The sequence below is a fragment of the Larus michahellis genome, chromosome 7, assembly GCF_964199755.1.
Source record: "Larus michahellis chromosome 7, bLarMic1.1, whole genome shotgun sequence".
Lineage (NCBI taxonomy): Eukaryota > Metazoa > Chordata > Aves > Charadriiformes > Laridae > Larus > Larus michahellis.
Window position 1 is genome coordinate 3918519 of NC_133902.1, and position 24253 is coordinate 3942771.

At 43.6% G+C, this 24253-nt stretch overlaps 1 protein-coding gene across 1 annotated transcript in view; it reads left to right on the forward strand.

Moving 5' to 3' along the window:
• Positions 1-13659, forward strand: part of RPA1 (replication protein A1) — a 23480-nt gene extending 9821 nt beyond the window's left edge. The window contains exons 9-17 of the mRNA XM_074595460.1: positions 838-906; positions 1051-1243; positions 2349-2488; positions 4156-4304; positions 5607-5739; positions 6817-6993; positions 8289-8396; positions 12191-12277; positions 12644-13659. Of these exons, the coding sequence (XP_074451561.1) occupies positions 838-906; positions 1051-1243; positions 2349-2488; positions 4156-4304; positions 5607-5739; positions 6817-6993; positions 8289-8396; positions 12191-12277; positions 12644-12748 (1161 nt within the window). The 3' untranslated portion in view covers positions 12749-13659. The remainder of the gene's footprint in view (positions 1-837; positions 907-1050; positions 1244-2348; positions 2489-4155; positions 4305-5606; positions 5740-6816; positions 6994-8288; positions 8397-12190; positions 12278-12643) is intronic.
• Positions 13660-24253: the final 10594 nt, after the last annotated feature.

Sequence of the window (24253 nt, forward strand, 5' to 3'; positions counted from 1 at the left end):
AACTGACAACCTAATACTGAGGTTTGTGGTGGTTTCCTGTAGATTGAGAATGAGATCTCATCCTGGCTTAGATACACGTTATTTTGTGATGTGGAGCATTGCCTCCAAGTTATAAACTTTCATTTTCATGAGGAAATCGGAGTACAAATTATTGTAATACTGGGAAATTTCATCTGTGGTTTGTTTGGGGAGCGGTATCTGGTTAATCCAACTAAACTTGCAGTTTGTCAAACCTCTTATCAAATTACAGCCTTCTGTCGTGAAAACAAACAAGATTCTGCTAGATTATGTTTAGTATAAAATGTGAGGTTAATAATGTAACATGTTGTCATCAGCCATTTGTTTTCTCTGCATACAGTCTGTATTCATTTTGTTAAAAAACCCAATATTTATATCTAGTGGTTTTATAATTGTTCTTAATTCTTACTTAAAGACTTGACATGTATGAGCAGGAAGTATCACTGTCCTAATTTGTCGAGCTGCATGATCTGTTTGAAATATTTTTTGCATGTAAAAACAGTTAACGCCAGTTTTATGAGTACTTTTCAGAGTTGTATCTGGGATATATGTAGTTCTTACGCATTTCATTCTGAAGCTCTAGGTGCGCTAATGAGAGACTTGAACGTGACATTTGATGGTCAGGTGTAGAATATGTTGTTTTAGCTGTAACTACAAATGCGAGGAGAGTGTTGTTTGTTTCTCGCATGCCTGGAGCTAGCCTGGCAGAGCACGCTGCGTCTGTAGAACTGATGACACTTAACATTGCAAAGGCTTTTTTTTTTTTTTTTTTTTCCATGCCGAATTTCAGTTTTGACCAGCTCTCCTATTTTCCTGCAGGGTGAGATTAGAGCGACTGCATTCAATGATCAAGCAGACAAGTTCTTTCCACTCATTGAATTGAACAAGGTACGGTAGCATTGTGCTTTCATAGACTGACGTGAGCTAGAAAAGAGGAACTTCAGCATAGCAAGGATTTTTAAAGGTGAACACAATCTATTCTCTCTGTCTGACTTCTGATAATATCCTCTGTTTCGTTGCTTTCTCCTGTAGGTATATTATTTTACCAAAGGCAATTTGAAGACTGCTAACAAGCAATATACAGCTGTTAAGAATGACTATGAGATTACATTCACTAATGAGACTTCAGTTGTGCCCTGTGATGATGCCCAGCATCTTCCATCTGTTCAGTTTGAGTTTGTATCCATCTCTGACTTGGAGAACAAGCCCAAAGACTCAATTGTTGGTCAGTCTAAGTAACAAAATGGCAAGCTCTAAAGCTTTCAAGTTTTACTTTTATGTCCTGAATGCTGGGGAGGTAGCGAGCATACAGCGCTTTGAGGGTTATGATCTCTTAAATGAAGTTATCCAGTCATGGTTGCCATTAAAAATACCTCAGGCAGTTTTCCTGTTAAGATGTCTTTGCTAAGTTCTGCTAACAATATATAATGATTTTTCTTCAAACTTGTGCTTCAGACTAAAGGCAGTAAATGATACTTGTTTATTGTACTATGATCATTGTTTTCCATAGAAAAGGGCTGAAAGAAAAATGTCCTTGCTCAGCACGTGTGCATTTCATACCTTCCGTGATCTTGCTTTCTTTCACTATCTAATTATCGCCGTAGTGATTCTGGCATAATTCATTGCATTCAAGTCCAAGTTGCATGACTGTTTTGGCTTGCTTTGTGAAGTATCGGAGGTTTGTTTTTCTGTAATTTGTTGGGCAGAGTACTCCGGAAAAATCAGAGGCTTGGGTGGGGGCGAGGGTTCTCAGGTTTCACAGGCACAAGATGCCTGTGATTCAGAGGCATTCAGCTGGGAATTTTAAAGGTAGATCTGTAATATTAAAACCGATATATTTTTAGCGAGTGCAAAGGGAATTGTGTTACTCTTACTACCCAAACACGCAGACTTGTTTAAGTTGCAGGTTACAATCGTGGAGCTACAGTGAAGGCTCTAGCCACTTGCTTCATTGTGTTGCAGTCACTCTGAAACCCCTTGCCTGAGACATTTGGGCTTAAACAGCAAAAGTGTGTGTTACAGGATCAGGACTAAAGTCCTTTGACAGAATGTGATGGGAAAAGATAGTACAATGCCTTGATCTCGCTAATGCGGTGAGGCTTGCATTCATGAATATCTTAATGAATTCGTCAACAAAATTAAAGCACTGAAGAGTTCTGTAGTGGAGCATTCCTACCATAATACGCTTAATTTCCATATCAGATTTGATTTGAATAGGGAGCTAGGATACAAGGTAAAAATCTGACACTAGGATTGAATTCTTCTCTTGTGATCTTGTATTCCCCGATTGTGACCCTTGTGTAACTAACTAAATTGTAACTGTTTTTCAGATGTAATTGGAATTTGTAAGAGCTATGAAGATGTCACTAAAATTATAGTGAAAGCTAACAATAGGGAGGTATCGAAGAGGAACGTGCATCTGATGGATACATCAGGGAAACTGGTGACAGCTACGCTATGGGGACACGAGGTATGTGCTCTCTTACCTGTTCTTAAGCAAAGGTTCCTTTGTGTAGGGTGAGGAAATAAGAGTGCTGTTGTCATCTGAGATGGGTGTAGCGCTGAGACAGAGTCCTGGGCGTTTAAGGATCAGGGGCAGAGAGAAGGTGAAAGACTGTCTGGTTTCATTCAGGTGTGATGTTCTTAACCTTTCTCTGACAAACTGCTGACATGATCTGACTAATGTGTTCTGAACAACTGCAGACATTATGTCTCAAGCCCAAAGACTGAAGATAACAGGCTCCTAGTTTAGGAAAGGATCCGAGTTGCAGTTTGATTATGGAAAAGCCCGGTGGCTACAGCTGTCTCATTTGAGATGAATTGTATTCGTAGGGTGGGATACACGTTACCCTGCATAAATTGCTGCATAACTAGGGGCTTGAGAGGCTGTATCTCAGACTAGGAGTTTATAGCATTAGAGCCTTGGAATTGAAAGTTTGAGTAGTTGCAGTAAACTGCTTCTTTGTCCTTTTAATAGTCTACTTTGTTTTCCAGCAATGCTGTAGATACTTAGGGATTTATGTCCCAGTCTATAAAATGGGAGTGATCCTGCCAGCTTGACAGTGATGCTTTATGGCGAAATGATCGAGTGCGCTGATACTGTAGGTAGCTAAACAGCATTAACCATCTGCTGATATAAATGAAGTAAACTGGAGCTCAATATCACAAAGTTTTGAGGTTGAAGCACGTTGTTGTAGGAGAGGCTACTGGTAATTAATTCCTGATATAATTCTTCCAACAGAGATCAGGGTCTGCATTTTACAAAGTTCAGTCGGTTTGCTTGCTTGTAGAATAGAGACAGCAACAAATATTGAGGGGAAGTGACTTCTGGCTTGCAGCTGGCACAGTTAGGGTTAGAACCTGTATCTCCTTCGTAACAGTCGTTGCCCTGAGTGCTGGGATATGTTTTGTGGTCTATTTGTATCTCATGGATACAGCGAATGGCGCTGCTAACTCCAGCTCATGTGTAATCTTTAAGCACATGATCCTGCCCTTGCTTGCAAAGTGATGCGGGGTCCAGAAAATCTATACCTTTCAAAACCTCTCTCATGCCAAGAGGTTCTGTTTGTGTCAGGCTTTACTCAGATAACAAACTGATGGCGATTGAACAGGATTATAGCAGCTTTATGAGATTAATAACAGAAAATGGAAAGTAGAGGAAAAGCATTTGGCTGGCATACCTACACTTCTGCTTTTTAAGTTGTAGTAGAATAGACATGATTGGCTCGGTCAAGCTGAGTTGTTTCATCTCCTGAAGAGTCTAAGCTGACCGAATAATTTCTTCTGTTTGTAAAAAGCTACATTCCCATAACCCATCTCCCTTTCTAAAATCCTTGTGTAAAACTCCTAATGGAGGGGACCAATTTTCTTATTTTATTTTATTTTTTTTACCAAACCAGTGGTGTGACTTAAGGATTCTCTGGTTCCTCGGGAATTGGGGTGTTCGGATTATGACTTTAATTGTTAGCTGCCTTTTCGTAAACTCCTAGTGATACCGTTTAAAACCTTACCTTCTAAATACAGTGAGATAGTTTGGTTCAGGTTTGGTCTCTTGTCATAATCTGTGAATTCTGACCGCAAGTTCAGTACCTTTACTGTAGCATGCTACTAATGTTTTCTGTTTTTTCACACATGCAGGCAGAACAATTTGATGGTTCTAGACAACCTGTGATAGCCATCAAAGGAGCCCGAGTCTCTGATTTTGGTGGTAGAAGCCTGTCTGTCCTGTCCTCAAGTACAGTTGTCATCAACCCTGATAGCCCAGAGGCTTTTAAGCTCCGAGGATGGTATGAGCCTGTGTTTATGTTGATTCATTCCAGCCTGCTGCGGAGTATTTCTTTTATTTTGTTTGTCTGTACTTTGTCAGTCTGTATATACTAAAGAAAGGTAGCAGAGGGTAATGGGTTCCAGGGTTATAGAAACTTCTCCTCCTCGAAAGCGCTAGAGCCCGAGCAGCTATCCTTTTTAAGTTGTTCAATTCAAAAAACTTATAATTCCATGACAGACCTTGAAAAATTGAAGTAGGAGTAGTGCATGCTGACCCAAAGCCTCGGAAGGCAGCATGAAATCAGACTTGACCAGCTCCGCTTTCTGAGGCATTATCTGAGAGAACGGTATTTTTTTTCACAGGCTTTTTCCATTGTGTGCGATCTGATATGCATTCTGTTAGCATGGACTGGAGGAACTATGTTGACTTCTTCCAGTGTCTATTCCTTACCAGATATTTTCCAGATCGCAAAATAACACTTCTATTGTTGTCAGGAAACCAAAGTGATTTCTTGGTGGTTTGTTGCTTCGTAGATGATAAATTGTTGTCTGTAAGTACTAATGTGGTGAGCTGTGGCGTATGTACGAATAGGGTTAAGTGCTGACAGCATCAGATTTGTGAATCCTGGATTTCCAGGTTCTGGTAAAATCACCCAAACATGGATAAAATATAATGGCATTCTCCACTTGTCGTCGAGCTGTGGTTCTCCCGCACTTCAGAGGCTTGTTGAAGATAAAATTGATTTTGGATCTTAGCTATTACTGTCACACTTTAATTAAGTTCAGTTTTTGAGTCTTGTTGGTGTGTTTCTCAACTCGCAAAAAACACCAGAATGGGATGGCAGTACAACCTTGTGCTGAAAAGCAGTGCTGTCTTATTTTAACAGAGGAAGCGTAATCTGTTCAATGCTATTTGCTTTTGCTTTTGAAGCTGCTGCGAAGATAATGGTACCATGTAATTTAATTTTAATTATGGAAATATCTTGATGCCCTTAAATCTTGTTATCTGACTGCCTTTAAGAAGCATGCAGTGCGTGCTTTGACCACTAGCTGGCAAACAAATTGCAGTTATATAGAACAAAGCTGTCCTGCTTTTGTGGCTTTATAAAATACTGTGCTAATTAAGTTGGACTATTAACTTACTCTGAAATGCTATTTTTGTTTGCAATATACACAAATTACTGTAATTGTTTCCTTTGCAATCATTGATAAAAAAAAAAAAATAATCCCTCACGTATTAAGTACATGAAACTAAATGTAAGCTTTTGATAGGTCTGCATGGTCTGCTATCCAAAAATAGCCGTGCATCTTTGTGGTTCCAGGTTTGACTCCGAGGGCCAGCTTCTGGAATGTGCCTCAATCTCCGATGTGAGGGGTGGGCCGGCGTCTGGGATGAATACCAATTGGAAAACTTTGTTTGAAGCCAAATCTGAGAACTTGGGACAAGGAGATAAGGTAAAGCGTGGCCACCGAGAACAAGCCTTGTGCACTGGGGAGAAAATAAAAAGCTAGACTTTACGCAGGCATTCTGCTTATTGGAGTAGTCTGGTTGTTGAGCAGTATGTGCTTAATGTCTCAGAATTTATGCTATTAAATAATATTTATTTTTTTATTTCCAATAAATTCAAGCTTGTTGCTGGTGTTGCAACATGATACTGTGTTTGCAAGAGAATTCAAAGGCTTGTATAAAGCGGGGAGAGGGGGGTAGTTCACCCCAAAGATGTTTATATAAATAGCACAAAGTGTTGTAGGAGAAATAGGTGCATTAGGAGGAAGTGGTTTTCAAGGGTGCACACTTGGTCAATAGAAAAGCTAGGAATAAAACCCAGGTCTCTGGCATTCCCGTCCAGTAACCTCTCTAGGCTTATACTGTTTCGTGACTTATTTTTAAATTTTATTATATTTTTTTTTCAAACGTAAGTGCTAAGCCATTTGGGATACACAAGAACTTCTATCCAAGGGGAAAAAAAAAAAAAACTTTACCTGTAATTCAGCTATTTTCTGTGAGAATTTTTGCACGTGCTTCTTAAGCAACCTCTGTTGATCTGTTGAAAGTCTTGGCCGTGCTCTTAAACCATTAGGATGATTATTTTGGTATGGTGAATGGGTATTTTGTTCTGTGGGCTATAGTTTAATCAAACGCTTATCTGTAATGCTACACAGTAGGCTTTCTGGGTTTTGTATTGGCTCCCAAAAGAAGCATAGGAAAGTGCAGAATCTTAATCCTGTGAAAAAGTAGAGATTTGAGCAGACACAATGGAGAAGCAAATATGCTTTATCTAAAGAAAACATAGCAATTGGAGTTTCCTGCAATGGAAACACAAAATAATCTTGCTGTAGGGGCTTTATTTAACATAATGGGAGCCTGAAAATGATTGCAACAGAGGGGTTGATTTACAGTTTCCCAATAATCCATAGCTGTTAAGCTTTCTAATCCTAAATATCCAAGTAAGGGTGCCTTTCTTTGCGATTAATTCAGAATTGGAAGACATTGAGTATTTTGAGGCTAATGTTGCACACTCGCTCTCCTAGGCGGATTATTTTAGCTGTGTGGCCACAGTAGTACATCTGCGCAAAGAGAACTGTATGTACCAGGCATGTCCCTCTCAGGATTGCAATAAGAAAGTGATAGACCAACAAAATGGGCTGTATCGTTGTGAGAAGTGTGATCGTGAATTCCCCAACTTCAAGTACCGCATGATGCTTCTGGTAAGTAAATGGATTAGAGGAGAGCGTGTTTCCTCGCTGTTTTCCCTGTACAGTCTAAATAGAAATCTGTGGAGACAACGGGGTGCTAGAGTGCTGCTTGTCTCTCTGCGGTGCCTGTGGGTTAGAGGGTATTTAAACGGCTTGCGTGCCGTACCTGGGTGAGGGATGTTTCATTGAGCTGATTAGCAGTTTGTTTTCCTAGTGCTCCAATTAAAAGCTTTTCTCTTTGCCAAAAAGTTGATGCTAGCTCAGTTGATTCTGGTTTCCAAGTGTACTATGCAGTGCAGAGTACAGATGGCCTACGCCTCTTCAGTAGTGAAGATAAACTGAAGTAAAATGGCATTTCTGGAGAGCAGTAATTGCACTTTTACAGCTGCTACCTATATTTAGTACATTTTTTTTTTGGGGTAGGTATTGTTCTGTCTCATGCTTTAATGGAGCCTGCGTCAGAAAGTTGTCTGAGGATTATTATCGTGATGCCCACTTACACCATAAGTGTTGAACCTTCTTCTGTTTTACATTATAAATTAGAGTTGTATCTGCTTCTCTAGAAATGCTGTGCCAGGTGGGCATGCAGAGAGAAGGGAACCATCCCTGCAGTCTCACTACAACACAAACTGCTTCTGAATAATTTCTAGCGGATAACTTCGAGGAACGCCTGAACTACTTTACATAGCAGAATCATTCTTGCAGAATATAAAGGGGATACTGAGGGTACAATCAAGGGCTTCAGAACAGCGTGTCTCTCCTGTTTTCTCATCCCTAATTATCAAAGCAGCCAGGAGATGCATGTGAGGCTAGTACTTGGTCTTTTTACTGCTCTGTCTTGTCCTTGAATGTTTTGATAGTTTCCTCGTAACAGTATTACGTGTGTTTATGCTCAAGTACTCAGGTATGTACAAAGTAAATGTAGTTTGCAGTCTTGCTGGTGTCCCCCTTGGTAGATGTTTCTGGGCTACGTGTTCTCGCTCACAGCTCATCAGCGACAGTGGCACGGAGCTGAATAGCCATCAGAGTGTACCACTGTGATCGTGTTGGCCTCTTCCTGTGTGAAGTCAATATTAATTTGTGTTAACTGTGACATTCTAGGGAGCTTAAAAAACCCAAAAAAGGTAGGAAGTCACTGCTTTCCACCCTCAGTGATGGTAAGTACCTGCAGTGTAAAGGGCTCTGATAGTTATCGGAGACTTACAACTTTATATAGCTGTAAAATGAACGTTTCTTTTGTACTGTCTTCCTTGAGGAAGAGGCAACTGGATGAAATGACCTTTTGGTTTTTTCTTGGGTTTTTTTAGGTGACCATTGCAGACAGTCTAGAGTATCAGTGGCTGACATGTTTCCAAGAGACAGCAGAACTCATTCTTGGGCAAAACGCAGCTTTCCTGGGAGAACTGAAGGAAAAGGTCAGTCAATTAGCTTATTGTATTTTTAGTAAATGTCTAGAAGTTGAACTGTGTTTCACACATCTTGTTGTTGGGCTGCCCTGAAATGTCTTGCTTTTTTTGATCCACCTGGTAAGGAAATACACTTGTAATCTTGACTTTGAAGGCAACTTAAAGAAAGATGTAAGAGGTGTGTGTGTGTGTGGAACGCCAGTGCTGATCCATGAGAGGGCATGATTTCATCCCCGTGTGCGCACGTATAGCGCTCCGAAGCCAGCAGAGGTGGCAAAGGCAGGGGGTTATGTTCATGTAGTTGCTGTGGAAATTAACAGCATTATGATCAGAGGGTTGGAGCACGTCTCCTATGAGGACAGACAGAGTTCGGGTTGTTCAGTCTGGAGAAGGTAAGGCTCCGAGGAGACCTTATAGTGGCCTACCAGTATCTTAAGGGGGCCTACAAGAAAGCCGGGGAGGGACTTTTTAGGATGTCAGGTAATGGTAGGACTAAAGGGAATGGATTAAAACTAGAGATGGGTCGATTCAGACTGGACGTTAGGAAGAAGTTCTTCACCGTGAGGGTGGTGAGACACTGGCCCAGGTTGCCCAGAGAGGTGGTGGAAGCCCCATCCCTGGAAGTTTTTAAGGCCAGGCTGGACGGGGCTCTGAGCAACCTGATCTAGTGGGAGGTGTCCCTGCCTGTGGCAGGGGGGGTTGGAACTAGATGATCCTTAAGGTCCCTTCCAACCCTAACAATTCTATGATTCAATGATTCAAACAAATACAGAAGTGCCAGATAAAAGGAAGGGATATTTTGCTTTGTTTGGCAGGAATTTGATCTTGCCCATTCCCTGAGTGATAGGCCAGCTCAGGGGCCTGGCAGCCCCAGATTGTTCTCCAGATGTTGGACTTCAATATCTTTTATAAGTTCACAAATCGCTGCTTCTCTCCAGCCTGAAGTTCTTGGCAGGGACTTGTTTACTCTCCTCAGGATTATTTTCCACGGGCCATCTGCCTGGAGAACAGAGATTTGCCTGGTTTCCCCCCTAGTTTGCTCCCACAGTCAGTCTGTCTACCTCTGAGCTCTTTTGGCTGTTAGAAGCTGGAGATCAGCCTGTCCTTATCACCTGGACCTCAAAAGACAGCTGATTAATTGTCGGTAGTACTACAGCCTTTAGAGGGCTGACAGCTTTAACACGCGTTGACTCCAATAGAAAGGACAGACTGTTTTATCATTCTACCTAGATTGGAAGAATCTGCAAAAAAAACTGTTTTAGCCAAGAAATGCTAACAACATTAGCCCTAATGTGTTCCAAAAATTTGTTTACCAAACCAAAAAGTCCCAGAACGCTTTGTATGTATCTTTATAAGTAGGCAGGAAGCTTTTTGAACTGATGTGTGTTAGCCCACTTCTGAAGGCTCTATTTCCCCCCCCCCCCCCCAAATATAATTAGAAACTTTGTGGGTCATATGAAAACTATGACATGTAAAATGAGTCGTTGGCAGAGATGCTTAAGGGATCTTTCTTTGGCAGATTAGAATGGCTTTTAAGGTTGTAAGCCATTAAAGACTAACAGACAGTATTTTCTTCCCTTTGTCACTATGTGCTTCTTTGCTGCATTTTCCTTTCTTCCTACCAAAATATTTTCCTGATTTTTTTTTTTTGTTGTTTGGGTTTTTTTGTTTGTGTTTTTTTTTTTTAAGTTGTCTGCTATATAAAATCTGTGGGGGCTTGTTGTGGTCCTTTTTTTTTTTTTTTTTTGGAAATGACGATCTAGAAAGCATAATAAGCTTTTGAAGTACATGAGCGTTGCTGTGCTGCCAGGCTAAGGGTGGTTGACACCAGCGCTCCAGAGGTACAGCAGCTGTCGGTTAACACAGTCCTTGGCTGTGGGAAGGAAATGAAGCAGGAAGGACTGTTGAGGCTGTAGCCCTGGTAGACACTGTCGTGAGCCGCTTCTGCAAAGCAGGGCTGGTTTTCCCGTAGCTCGCATACAAGAATGTTTTTAGGAAATTTCCTGCTCTTTGGCTGTCTGAGGTTCTGGGGATGCTAAAAGGCTTTGTGATATTACGAAGGCTGGACACCTCTCTTCTGTAAGAAGATGTATTGCTAGGGCATTTGAATTAGATATGCTTGTGCTTTTGCGTTTTCAGACATTCTTAACTTGTCAATGTTTTCGTACTTCATGCTTAATCTCTGCTAGAGTTCAGACAAAATTTCATAGTCGCTTTTAATGCTGAAGAGAACTGGATGGGGAAGGAGATACCGCAGATCCGATGTAGCAGTACAAACATGTAATGTCTTTTGAAGAGCTGCCTAATGGAAATGGCTGAGGATAGAAAATGGAACATAATATGGAATGAGCCCTTCAGCGGGAATGCTTTGTGCTCCAGGAGAAATTGGTTTTGATTTGACACTTTTACGAGCCTTTAAAAATGGTACTTGATGCGTTTTCAGTAAGCTTTTCGTAGTGTTTTTTTCTCTGAAGACCTGATGCAGTGTCCTGTGAAGATGGTGGGAGTCTTTCCGCTGCTCACAGTAGGTGTTGAGTCCACATACAGGCAGTGACCGCGCTCAGTGTAGATACGCATGCACGGTTTTTCATCTACTTCTCCACTGTGTGTGTTAGCAAAGGAGATAACGTAGGGTGGCAGCGACTGGTATGCTAATGGCATTTTCCCCTCACTAATGGTTAGCATAGTTTGTGGCAGAGCTGGCAACAGAAGCCAAATGCTTTATTGAGTGAGTTGGTTTTTTTATCCTCTAATCCATACGATGGTCAGAAGAAGAGGAGTTTTTGATATTCAGGAAGGATATGCCTAAATTTTGCAGTCTATGAAACTAGCTACTCCTGTTCACCTTCATTTGTTGTGCTTTTCCAAACCTTCGGAGGATCGCTGTGTAGGGTAAAATAGTGCTGTGCGCATTTAAAAACAGCAGATGTAACACTTGGAAATAGGAGTGAAACTGAGATGGGTTCAATTCCAGATCAGATGCTCTGTCTGCTGCTGGAGTGACTGATCGAGTCAAGTGCATCTGGTAGATTACAGCATTAATAATTACTTGTCGGGATCATCATGGGGCTGCAGGATTTTTGTGGAATGCCAAAGGTTTTTACTTCTTCTTTTTTGGTAAAAAAAATTTTTAAAAAATCCGTATTTTTACAAAAATAAACTTTTTTTCCACAGTCTCCAAAACTTGCCTGCTTCTTTTCTACTGTTTTGACAAATTGTCTGTTATAAATGACAATGATGTTTAGTGTTCATATGGTAATTAGAAGCAGCTTATGTTATAAATATGACAGTCTTCTAGTGGTTATAAAAGCACGTTCAAAACACGCATCCACTTTTTTATAGAACATTCTCTTAAATCGGTCTGTGTCAGGATGTGAAGGGTACGTATAGCCTTGATGGAGAAGCAGAGAAACAGAATGCCTAACAAGACAATTAATAGGGAAATATTTAACTCTGTCAAGTGTTTGTGATGATACCAGAGCATCAGAATTAGCCAGTTCAGCAGCATAAGAGGATCTTGTGTAGACTTGTGGTATTCTCATTCTGTACGCTTGGTTGCAGATTCGGTGCAACTGCAGGTTATTTTGTTTAGGTAGCTCAAACCTTTTCACCTTGAACTACACTTTTTTTTTCTTAAAAACTTTATGGTTTTGGCATCTAAAATTTGTTGGAAGATTCAGCTCTGCCTACATGATTCCACCGTTTTGCCAACATCAGCAAAAGGTGAGCTGTTCTGAAAGTTCGCGGTACTGCTGGAAGCCGGGAGTGTCTGCAGCTGATAGCTGTCTTTGTCCTCCTCACAGAACGAGCAGGCATTTGAAGAAGTGTTCCAAAATGCAAACTTCAACACGTACGAGTTCAAGATCCGAGTAAAACAGGAGACTTACAACGTAAGTATCCCCCAAAAGACAAAGAACGTAGCATGTGGCTTTTGTAGTTTTATTTGTCTCCATGGGAGGTGGCTTCCTCCTCTTCTGTTTGTGGGGAGAAGTTTCCAGAGATACTTGCTCACACAAATACCGTCAGTCTTGAGCACCGAAGGAGGGATGCGCTGTCGTTAACACTGCTCCCTCTCAGGTTCATCAAGCCTGGCTTGTTTCAAATGAAAACAACACAGCTGCTCTGGGAGGCAACTTTGCGCCCCCAGCCAACCCCGATACCGAGAGCAATAAGTCACTTGGGGCAGAAGGAGGTTAGAACCAAAAGCCTGGAGTGCTTCGCGTTCTTCTTTTACATGCCGTGTTTCTCTTTCGCAGGATGAATCCCGTATTAAGGCTACAGCAGTGGACGTCAAACCTGTGAACTACAGAGACTACAGCAAGAGGTTGATCGCAAGCATCAGGAGAAATGCTCAGCTATAGTGAGGAGGCTGCTGCTGACTGAGAGAAGCTAGAGCTTCCAGGAAAAACTCAATAGATGATATTACGCTGACTTTTTCCCCACCCTGTGTGTGACAACTTGGCATTAGTTACACCATGCATGGTAGACCAGCATAGTGGGCTAAGTGATTTAATGCACTTCTCTGAAGATATGCCCCTGGTAGGTAAGAGTGCACTCTTAACGGCCACGATATTGTAGACTGCTGTGCTCTACTACAGCGCTAAAGAGGAGTCTTTAGACAGATAGCCAGGATCTTTAGACAAAGCATTCAGCATGTCTGAAGTAACTTTGCTTTCTTACTGTATGTAAAGCTGAATTATATAACCATCATGCCGTCTTTGCAAGAAATTAATGACAACCTCGACACTTTGACTTGTTCAGCAGAGGGCAGGAGGAACAGTGCGGCGCAGCTTTCGGATAATGGACGAAGGAGAACAGGTCTATTAGCGCAAGTTAGTTCCTTTCCATAGAATTCAAAGGTTTTCCCTTTCCACAGGTGCCATGCAGTTGTTAATGCTTGGAATGGCAATATGGTTGAATTATTAATCAAAGACCTATCTCTTATATCTGAAGAATATCCTTCCTTCAGGGTTTAATAGACTGAGTCAGATGGGTCTGATATTAATCAAAATTGTCTCTTCTGAGGAAGGCAGATAAGCATTGATTCTCCATCCCCCAGGGAAATCTAGGCAACTACAAAGCATTGCTTTAGTTTTCTCTTCAATTAATACTATGGGTTTTTGACTGGTTTGAGCATACATTTCCTTCCTATACGTGTTTTGTATGTTTGTATGTTCAGCTTCTTGGGTTCTGTTTGTAATGACATTAATCAGAAACAGGTCTTTAAATGGGGGGAGCTTTGTTTCAATAAACACTGCTTAATTCCTGTGTAGTGAATTTTGCTTTCTTTGAACACCAAAGACTTCTCATTACCGGAAAGCAATTAATTAGCTTTCATAATAAGCATTCACTTGGGGGAGATGTTACCTTATTACAAACTCTTAAGGTTAGGCTGAAGAATGGAGACTTCTTTGCCTGATGTTAACAGCATGGAAACGCAGTGATATTTTCACCATTTCTGTGCCTGAGAATGCTGATGAGCTGGCACTTCTGGGATTTTTATTGACGTTTACACAGCAGTCTAAAACTAACCAGGCTTTGAGATTTGTTCAGACATAGAGCTAGTACAGAAAACAGTAATTATGCTACTGGGCTTTTCAGTCAGCAGAGCATGCTAGCTCTGTGTGCTCCTAATCACATTAATTATGTGTTCCCTGGCTGCAGCTCACAGCTTGGCATTTGCTGCACAGCTCCAAGCATCCAGGCAATACTGCAGTGGGTCTCTGGTAGCAAAGCTGAACTTTATTTATTTATTTTGCTCTCTGGAGCAGTGCTTCTTCATGTATTCAGTTCGTGCCCTTTTATTTCCCCTGATTTCCTGTTTGTCATCTTAAGTCTTTATGTTTAGGAACTGTAAATGCCACTTCCACTGATGGACGTGAAGGACGTTATTCTGGGCCCATTAATTGCACAAACAACCCCTTCCTCTTTTTTTTGGATTCTGAGGATCACGACTGGGTTCTTCTGCTGATGTCTTGAATTTTTTTTTATGGAAGTATTTGTTCCCTCTGACCTTGCTTATAAAGCGTTGACTAGAAAATTACAGTCCTCAGCACGGTTCTGGATTGACAAATGGTAGGTTAGCGGTGATAATCTATCTTTCCACTCTGCTAACCAGTCTTTTGGTTCTGCTCCTCCCTTCCTGTCCCCCCCATCCCGCTTTGAGGGGACTGGTAGCAAGTGGTAACGCGAGATGTTCCTGGAGGCTGTTTCCAATTCTCGTGCCTGTATAGACTAGGAAGTGGTTTTATGGGCGTTCCTGTCGGTAGGGATTTGCTGGCAGCTTTACGAGACGATGTCGCGCACCCGCCTCTGCTGGGGCAGCTCATTCTCCCAGAGGGAATCGCTCTGCATCCCTCTGGCTGGGTTTACCGTGCCCATCAGCCAGAGCAGGAGAGATGGAAGGTATCAATACTCAAGAGTATTAAGGTATTTTACGGGATCAGCTGAACGACCTTGAGAGCTGGAACAGAAAATCAACTTAAAACAGTTTGTGAGAAAAGACATTTATTTGAGGACTAATAAAAAAAAAAAAAAAAACCCCCACCACCCTCTGCCATAAAGTGGATGCTCATTAGTGACTGAAGAGTTGGAGGGTTTTAATCATGCTTTAATCAGCTAGTATATGATAAAAACATCAAGCTGTGGAAGGCAAGGTATTTCTAGTAGAGCTATACAAGCACCATAGCATTATATAAGGCTCTGCTGCGAGATCTCATCTCGAATGCGGCGTACGGTTCTGGTCTGCTACGTATCCGTGCAAAAAAGAATCTCAGCTGGGGCGAGCACAGAGGAGGACTACACCGCTGAGTAGGAGAATGGAGATCTTTTTTTAGGAGGGGCCTGGAAGAGCTAATTTAGCAGGATGAATCCTGATGGGGGGGGGGGTGGTGTGTGATATGATTTCCCACTTATATAAAATATTTATGCGTATATCTACTCTTGCTTCCTTTCCCCCCATCCTAGGCTAGCGCTGTTGAAGGTAACAGGTTAATAAATAGTCGATCAGGAAAAAGTGGGGTTCCGAAGCAGCTGAGGAGCGAGGGCAGGGGGGCTGTGGAGGTGTCTCCGTTCTCTCCTCCCACCCCATTGCCAACCGGCCAAATCCTGGCATATCCCTGTAGGTGCTGACACCGGCTATGGCAAACGGGACTCTTCAGAATGCTCTGGGCTCTTTTGACTGTGCTAATTAAGGAGAAGTGAGTGGGCTCACAATGCTAATTGGGATTATTGGCAAACAAGCCGGTGTCCTCCTTCCCTTCATCATAAATCTCCCCTGCTAGCGTCCAGGTTATTGCCGGATGGCTTCAACCATTATCCGGGCGGGATGGCTGAATGTGTATCTGCTCAATTGAAAGGATGCCGGAATCCTTCACAACTAGATCTCTGCCAAGGTGAAGATTCCCGTGGCTGCTGATGTTTTGCTTTAAATTAAACGTGCAAAGCGAAGATGGAATGGGGAGGCTGCTGGGATTGAACAGGCAGGTGCGAGGGCAATTACGGGAGAGCAGCGCGTTCTGCGTGGCCCAGGGAAGATGGGGAGCGCGCATTCGGCTAGTTTGCTGTTTGTGCTAACCCCCACTGTTACGATTTAACGATGTTTTCAGCCTACGGGAAGTTTAAATTAAGTGTTAGTGACCCTTATGAGTCTCTGGAGGGGAGATTCCCTTTGAGTTTTTAAGGTGCATCAGGTAGGATTGGTTGTGGTGGGGTATCCCGCCCCCCCAAATAAAGCTTTGAGCAGTAATATATTCTGAGAGCTGTTGGAAAAAAATAACCGGTGGTCTTGCTGGGCTCGGCAGCGAGCGCGGTGCGTGTGTTTGCTGGTTGTATGCTGTGCCTGGCAGCTTGGATGAGTGTGTGTGTGTGTGCGCGCGTGTGGGCTTCCGTGTTCCAGCACCACGGGATTGTCCTTTTAGTGCACCGGGCATGAGTGTGGAAGTCGATGAGTCTGATGTTTTGATTCTGGGTGGTATTTGCATCTGCTGCCCAAGATACGGCATAACATCTTGAGGGGGGGAGGAGGACGTACTTTCCTTCCGCGTCCTCTTTCGTCATCTTTCCTTTTTGCCTTTTTTTTTTTTTTTTTTTTTTTTTTTTTTTTATCCTGGCCCTTGATGGAACCGCTTCGGAGAAGAGCGGCCGCCCCGAAGGGCTTCGTCCTCACCACGGCCGGAGTTGCCTCGCGGGCAGCCGAGGGGCTGCTTAGGTGGCTCAGATGGGAAAGAGAGAGAAATTTTTTTATATCGCTTTTATAGGAAAGGCTCCCGAAAACGTGAAAGGGAGCAGGCTGCCGACTTCCAAAGCCCGTGTGGAGGGGAGGGGAGGGGTCTGCAGCACATTACGCATTACAAGTATTGGAGTCGCGCAGTAAATATCAGTAATCTCATTACAAGGAGTGGAAATTCTCTTTAATGTATTATCTGTAAGGACGCAAGAGGCCCACAGACCTTCTCTTAGTTTGTTGTTTTTTTTTTTTTTCCCAGTCTGTTTTTTCATGTTTATATTTTTACGTTTCATTCATATGCACATTTAAAAAAAAAAAAAAAACCAAACCCAAAAGGTGGTTTGACTCGCCAGATGGATTATTTTTCTTTTTTTCGTGAGGACTGTTACGCATTTTTCTGTGTGTTTTATTTGAATACTTAGGTGTCTGTGTTTGGGGGGTGGGGTGTTGTTTGTTTTTAGTTTTTTCCTGTTTATAGTGCATTGATTTGTTGTTAAATTCAGCCTCCGTGCCATGCCAAAAGCGTGCCTTTGGGAGTGTTTCTGGGCTGCTTGTAGTACTTCTCTTTTTCCATCCTTGTGTATAACTGTTCTTGCAAGTTATTTAAAATAAACTGGATACTCGCAAAGGCATTTTTTTTAATTTGTCCCAAACCTCTTGCCCTTTAAAGGGAGATTTTTAAAAGACAAAAAAAAAATAATCCTCCTGAGCTCCTTTTCTGTTGCCCGACGTGATTTTCCTTCGGGCTCGGTGAAGGTCCCACACGGAGTCTGGAATTTCTCCTCGGGATGTATTTTTCCCAGGTTACGATAAAGGCACCCGCAAAGCTGCAGTGCAGCAGGCGGCGGCGCGGAGAGGCACCAGAAATGGGTTCTTCGCGGGGTTTCTCCTCGGAAAGTTGGCCGAGCGGAGCCGGGCTGCTGGTTTCTCTGATGGAGAAATGAAAGCTGTGACCGTTTGTCATGTCCACTCTGACATCACCGTTGAGCAATTAAGAGAGAGAAATCTAATTTTTTTGCCATCAGTTTAGCTCTTGGAATTCCCTCATGGCTTATTGTACAAAAGGCTGAAAAATAAGAGTAATAATCCGATTTTTGTCTGTTTCCAGTGTTTTATGTTTTCCATTAAAGCCTTGCCGGTACGCTGCGCTGACTTTTTGAACTGCAGGATCAAAAAAAAAAAACACTCCTCCCTTTATTTTTATTTTTTTGGTGAAGACTGTCTCTGAGAAGGATAAATATTATTGATTGAGGTATTTAATACACTAATGAAACCCACAGTTATTGACTATGTAATTAATATACTGTCTAAAAGTAAAGTTTGACAGCGCATATAGAAAAGCTGTATTGACTTGCGCTTCTTTGGCAACGTGCCTCGCAGGTTTTTATTTATAGCCACCGAAACACGTTCTTCTTCAAGTAATGATTCAATCCCACTTTCTGCTTGCCACAAGCCAGGAGGCTGCCGTTCTTCTTGCTGACTGTAAGGCTTTCACATTAGCTGGGGAGGGGAGGGGAGAAATGAACGTTTTCAGCGTTTAGCTTTGGTTTCCAGCGTTTAGCTTTGCTGCCCGTCGCCTGAGATTTGGGAGACGGAGCGTCCGTCTAGCCGCTCCTCGCCGCTGGCAAACCGGACTCTTCCAGCTTTTTGGAAGGACGGTTGTAGACTTTTGGGGCTCGCTTTTGGTTTTGGGAATCTCGGCGAGCGACGATAACGTGGGAAATCTAAGGGACACCCGGATTGACCTGGGAGGGTACCATGCCGGAGAGGATTTCCTCTCGGTGGAGCCGCGTTTGTGTTTTTAAAGCAGCCCCTGGGCGCGCTCGGGGAGCGTGTGCTCTGGTCGAGGCTCAAGGTGATAACGTGGGGTTTGTTCCAAGCTAAAGTGGTTGGTTTTTTTTTTTGAAGCCAAGCAGCATGATTGAATCTTCTCCTTGCCCTGAGAGATGACCTGCAGCCCAGTGTGTGTTCCTGCCTTGCTCCAGGTTCCTGGGGGGGCTGATCCCCGTCGTTTTGGCTGACCTCTGGGTCTCCACATCACCCGGAGCTTTGGTCTTCTCTGGCTGGTTCTGCTTCCAGCCCGGCCTCCCCTCCTCTGCTGCGGCTCAAGTTGCCATAAACGGTGTTTAAATTGCCAGGAAGCTGAAGCTACACTTAGAAATGGCTTTAAGTTGTTCGTGTGCCCTGTGAAATGTTAAACTTCTTAGCACCAGGTGAAGTTATTTACATCCAGCTCAGAAGCTGATAATGAAGGTTTTTTTAGATTTCAAGTGATTTTAAAAAAAAAAAAAAAACAACCCTTCCAAATCCCAAGTGTATCAGCTATCTGGTAATTGGAGCTTGTGCTGTCATTAAAAATGACAGCTTTCTCCAATAACATTCTCAGTGCTTGTAAAATGCAGCTAACATAACCTATATTTAACTTGGATTAGCTAGAATTTCCTTTCCACGCTTGCTTACTTTCGGCGCTTTGGTGTGAATACCGAGGTCCTTCTCTATTCATGAACCGCGTATTATTTTACCTGGTTTGGAAGAATCGAAAGCTTTTAAGCGGGTCTGGGCGGCCGGGGGTATCTCTGTCGTGGTTTCCCCCATAGAAGTTGCTTTCAGCCAGCAAGTCGGAGCCATTCTTGGGGCAGAAATAGACCTTTCGCAATAATGTATTGCGAGAAAGCCCAACTTTGGTTGCAAAAAGGTTAGCAAAAAGCTCCTATTTCTTAACCCCGCTGAACAAACAAAGCCTTTTTCTTTTCTCTTCCTTTTCTCTTCCTTTTCTCTTCCTTTTCTCTTCCTTTTCCCTTCCTTTTCCCTTCCTTTTCCCTTCCTTTTCCCTTCCTTTTCCCTTCCTTTTCCCTTCCTTTTCCCTTCCTTTTCCCTTCCTTTTCCCTTCCTTTTCCCTTCCTTTTCCCTTCCTTTTCCCTTCCTTTTCCCTTCCTTTTCCCTTCCTTTTCCCTTCCTTTTCCCTTCCTTTTCCCTTCCTTTTCCCTTCCTTTTCCCTTCCTTTTCCCTTCCTTTTCCCTTCCTTTTCCCTTCCTTTTCCCTTCCTTTTCCCTTCCTTTTCCCTTCCTTTTCCCTTCCTTTTCCCTTCCTTTTCCCTTCCTTTTCCCTTCCTTTTCCCTTCCTTTTCCCTTCCTTTTCCCTTCCTTTTCCCTTCCTTTTCCCTTCCTTTTCCCTTCCTTTTCCCTTCCTTTTCCCTTCCTTCTCCCTTCCTTCTCCCTTCCTTCTCCCTTCCTTCTCCCTTCCTTCTCCCTTCCTTCTCCCTTCCTTCTCCCTTCCTTCTCTCTTCCTTCTCTCTGCGGTCAGTTAAAAGCATTTGCACGTTGAATCGTTCAGGCGCTGTCCCGTAATTGAGATGCTGGGTAGCAATCTGCTCCCCTCCTCCGCCTGGAAGTGTTCCACACAGAGCCCTCTAATTAAACAGAAAATGGTTTGTCATGTGTAACTGCCTCTTCTGAATGTAACAAACTCATTTCAAGAGATGCCAACACCATCTTTATAGCTGTTTTAATAATCTTCTCTTGAATCAGAGAGGGCTCTAACCTCGTATTTCACTTCACCAGCTGTTTATTTAGCTGTTTTGTGGGGTTGCTGTAGTTTTTTTCCCTTTGCACGGGGAATGTGTAGACTCTTTGTGTGTGTGTGTGTGGAAATCCTCATTAGAGAAACTGAGTTGAAGTCTGGGCAATATTCTGTTAGGGCTGCTGCTTTTAAGCATCACTATTTACAGTGGGAGCACGTGCCGGCTTTCAGCTCCCAGCCCTGTCAATCACCCGCCTGTCACCGACGGGGAGGGGGGGCCCGAAAAATCTCCGCTGCCGTCCCCCGTTTGCTGGGGAACGAAGGTGTTTTCGGCATTTTTTTATTGTTTTTTTTTTTTCTTTTCTTTTTTTTTTTTTTTTTCCTCCTCCCCTCCAAAGCTCACATCTATTTTGCAGACAGATGTGCGTGCCACAGCCACCCTCCGCTCCCGCCTGTAATAGAAACCATTAGCTCCTCCGCTCCCCCGGCGCAGGGCAGAGCCGCGGCGCGTTGGTAATGCATGAAGCGTGGTCTGGGCAGGACACAAACAGTGTAGCAGATTACCAGGTAAAATTGGCTTTTACCTCTCCCCCATCCTTCTCGAGACACTTTCCTGCCAAACTTCAGCTTTTAAGTCGGCGCTCAAAAGAAATTCTCCCCGTGTAAAAGGCCTCTTGCTGCCTTTTAAATTGGCTAATGTTTGGCAGAAAATCCGAATAGCGGGTACAGTTATTTAGTGCCTTCATTACTTACTGCCTGGAGATTTTCTCTGATATTAGTGGCTCCTGTTTATTCAGGGTGTGCTTGTGTCTGCCTCTCTCCCGCCTGCCTTTTGGGTAGGTGAGGACCTGTAGGAGCTCACGGCGGCATCCCGCGTCCCGGGAAAGTGCTTTTTCTTTGGAAAAACCCCATCCCCTGTGCCGGGAAGGGACACCCTCCCTGGCCATAATGGCTCGCTGCCCCGTAGGACCGGTTAGAAGCCGAGGAGCGGTGTTCTTCCAACAAGCCCCGTCGTTAACATCCAGCCGGGATGTGAAAATCACTTCCAGGTTTGTATCTGTAAATATTGCCAGCCCGATGCCACCATCTTCAAAAAGAAAAAAAAAAAAAAGAAAGGGAAGGAACGGCAAGCCGACTCCTGTCAGTTTGTTAGAGCATATTTATAACTCAAATGCTAATTCCTGCTCTTGACTCATAATAGCTTCTGAATTCTGAATCTTTAAATTCCGGATCTCATGTTTTGAGGTTAATCCATTCAGATAGATTGGGAAGCAGAATTTATAATTTGGCGAGGTGATGTCAGTCCTCCTTTGCTTCAGCCCGTCATTGCGCGTTGGCAGCGGGTCCCGCCAACGAGCCGATACTTGACCCTTCCTTACAGACTAGTCGAAACCAACGTATTCGTTTTATCTGACTCGATCCTGCAGTTTTCCTTCGTACTCGTACCTTGGCCCGTAAGCCGAGGAGTCGCAATAACCGGCTGTCAGCGCGCTTGCCTGATTCTCGTGTAACTCATTCAGCTTATTGGGAGCCTTAATCTATTTCCCGTGCCGTCGCCAAGCGTCCGCCTTCTGCAAAGGGATTAATAAGACCCAAAAAAAAAAAAAAAAAAAACCAAACGCAAAAATCTTAATTTTCAAACCTCTCCCGTGAAGCCGTATGGACTTAATGGGGTTTGAAGAAAGAAATGGCATTAATATGCTGCCCGACAGCGGACGTGGCCTTGAGCGTCAGCCCTTAAGGCAGCCTTTGCCGCGGGAAGCCTGTATCACCCCGGCTCTTGCTGATGCGAAAGCTGCAGGAGCCGCCTTCACCTTGTAGAAAGCTTGGCTTGGCTCACTCTCGTTACACTTTCCTCTGGCATCGGGTTTTGGGGAGAGCGCGCTCATTGCTAAGCAAAATTTAAGAAAAAAGGGGAACTATTTTTTTTTTTTTCTTCCTCTTCTTTTTAAGAAATAAAGAGCAACCATTTGATTAGAACTTCAGTCACTGTTGGGAAACGCATACAAAAAGATGAAGCAATGAATCTGAACTTCTCTGTGAAACTTTAATACTTAACTTCTGATATTTTATTATTCCCCCGGCCCCCCCGTTAACATCACAGTGTTTTAATGATCCCTGTCAATGTCATTTCCTAGGACACCGGTGTTAACGACGGGGCCGGTCCCCAAGCAGCAGCCTATTCCCATGCTTTGCCTCCTATTCTTTTGAGTATTTCGAGGACTTTGGGGATCTCAGCTGGGAGATGCCCCACGTCCCCTCTCCCAGCTCAGTTTCTCCTTGAATTTTCCAAACCTAAGGTGGATAATTTAGCATTTGCCCCAAAGGTTGCTCCTGAAACTAAACTTTAGACCTTAGTTTATTGTGGTGGGTGCTCAGTGTCTACAAGGCGGGGAGCGTTCATCCCAATCCAAGCTTGCAGAACCATAAATCCCCCTTCCAGGAGTTCCTGGCTCTGCGTTTTCTAAGCGGGCTTGTAGCAAACACCTTGCGATGCATATTCATTATTTCGGCTTTGCTTAATGTGTAAGGCTTGCGGGGAGGGGGATAAAAAAAAGGAAGTGGCTTCTCTCACCGATTTGTGTTCCTTGAGTTAATCCACCTTCCCCTGCTCTTGGCGCAGTTAACGTGTCGTCGTGCTCCTTTGCATCCCGCAGAAGCGAGTTTTAATTGCCCTACCGAAGTCCCTTTCTGCCAATAGTTCATTAGGGCCTCGGGAACGCTCCAACCAAAGAACAGTCTCTCCGGATCAGCATCAGCTTCCAACACGCCCTTCTCCTTGGATCGCTGTCAGGCGAATTCATAAAAGAATATTTCTGGATCGAGCCAAAAAAGTACCGGGGCTGAGGGAGACGACGATCTCCAGGCTACCAGACAAATGAGCAAAAACCAGGGAAAGCAATAATTCTGCATTCAGGACGTCACGGGCATGGCAGGAGCTTTGGAAGGTCTAGATTAAAATGTAGCTATTTTTCTTCGGGGGAAAAAGGAAGAAGGGATTTGGTGCCAGTCAGAAGCAAAGCCTGCCCGGTTCAGGCAGGAAGCTAAATTCTCTGCGAGCCGGAGAGCAGCCGCGGCGCCTCATCGACAGGCAGAATCCAGAGGTGCTGGCAGAAATGTCTGGAATATGCCGGCGGTAATTAACTCTGAATTACCAGGTGTATATTTGAAACCCTCAAACCCTCATCCTAGAGGTTTAGCAAAAGGGTTTCGGTGCAGCCACGTGCTTTCCTGGGCTCTTCCTCTCCCTAAAGCCGTTGGCGGCCCCCGGTTTGCAGCCGCGGGGCGAGCGAGCTCCGGGCCGCTGCTAAAGCTGAAGGTGATCCGGCGGCGCAGCCACCGGAATAACCCTCGGAAACTAGGGCTTAGGCTATAAAACCTTGTTTCTGCTCTCTCATAAGAGCTGTTCATCCTGGGAGATAAGTCATTGTGCGCCCGTCTTTTAAAAAAAAAAAAAAAAATGAAAAAACAACAACAAAAAAAACCTGAGCGGCTCAGCTATTGTCTGCATAAAACCACCTTTGTTCATAGTGCGTTTTCTCAACCGGCAGAGTAAGATTTAAATAAGTAATTGCCGCGCGGAAGGCGCAAGCTAAACGGAACGACGTCCCTGGCTGCGCCGGGAGCGCGGGAGGGTTCCCTCGCTGCGCGGGTGGCTGCCAGCGGGCAGGTCGTGGCAGCTCCCGCGCTTCGTAGAGCTCGAGGAGCACCATTGCTGCTCGAGATGCGCCTAAGCGAACTTCAACCGGCAAAAGTATTCGTGCGACCCAAGAGAAACAGGGGCTGGGAGCTTGAGTTTTAGGGTTTTGGGGGGGATTTTTTTCGTTTGTTTTGGGTTTTGTTGGTTTGGGTTTTTTTATATATATATTATTATTTTTATTTTGTATTTTTTGGAAGTTTTGGGGTGTTTTTGTGGCTTGGCGTTTGTTTTTTTTTTTTTTTGGTTGGTTTGGGGTTTGTTTGGTTTGGTTTGGTAGTTTGTTGGTTTTTTTTTTTTAACTGAGAAAGGCAAGAAGTGCAGAACCTGGCCTGGTTTTTTGTTGGGGTTTTTTTTGTGGTTTTGGTTTTTTTTTTAATCCCAATAATTTAAGGCAAGGATTTTAACTTGGTGTCCCTCCCA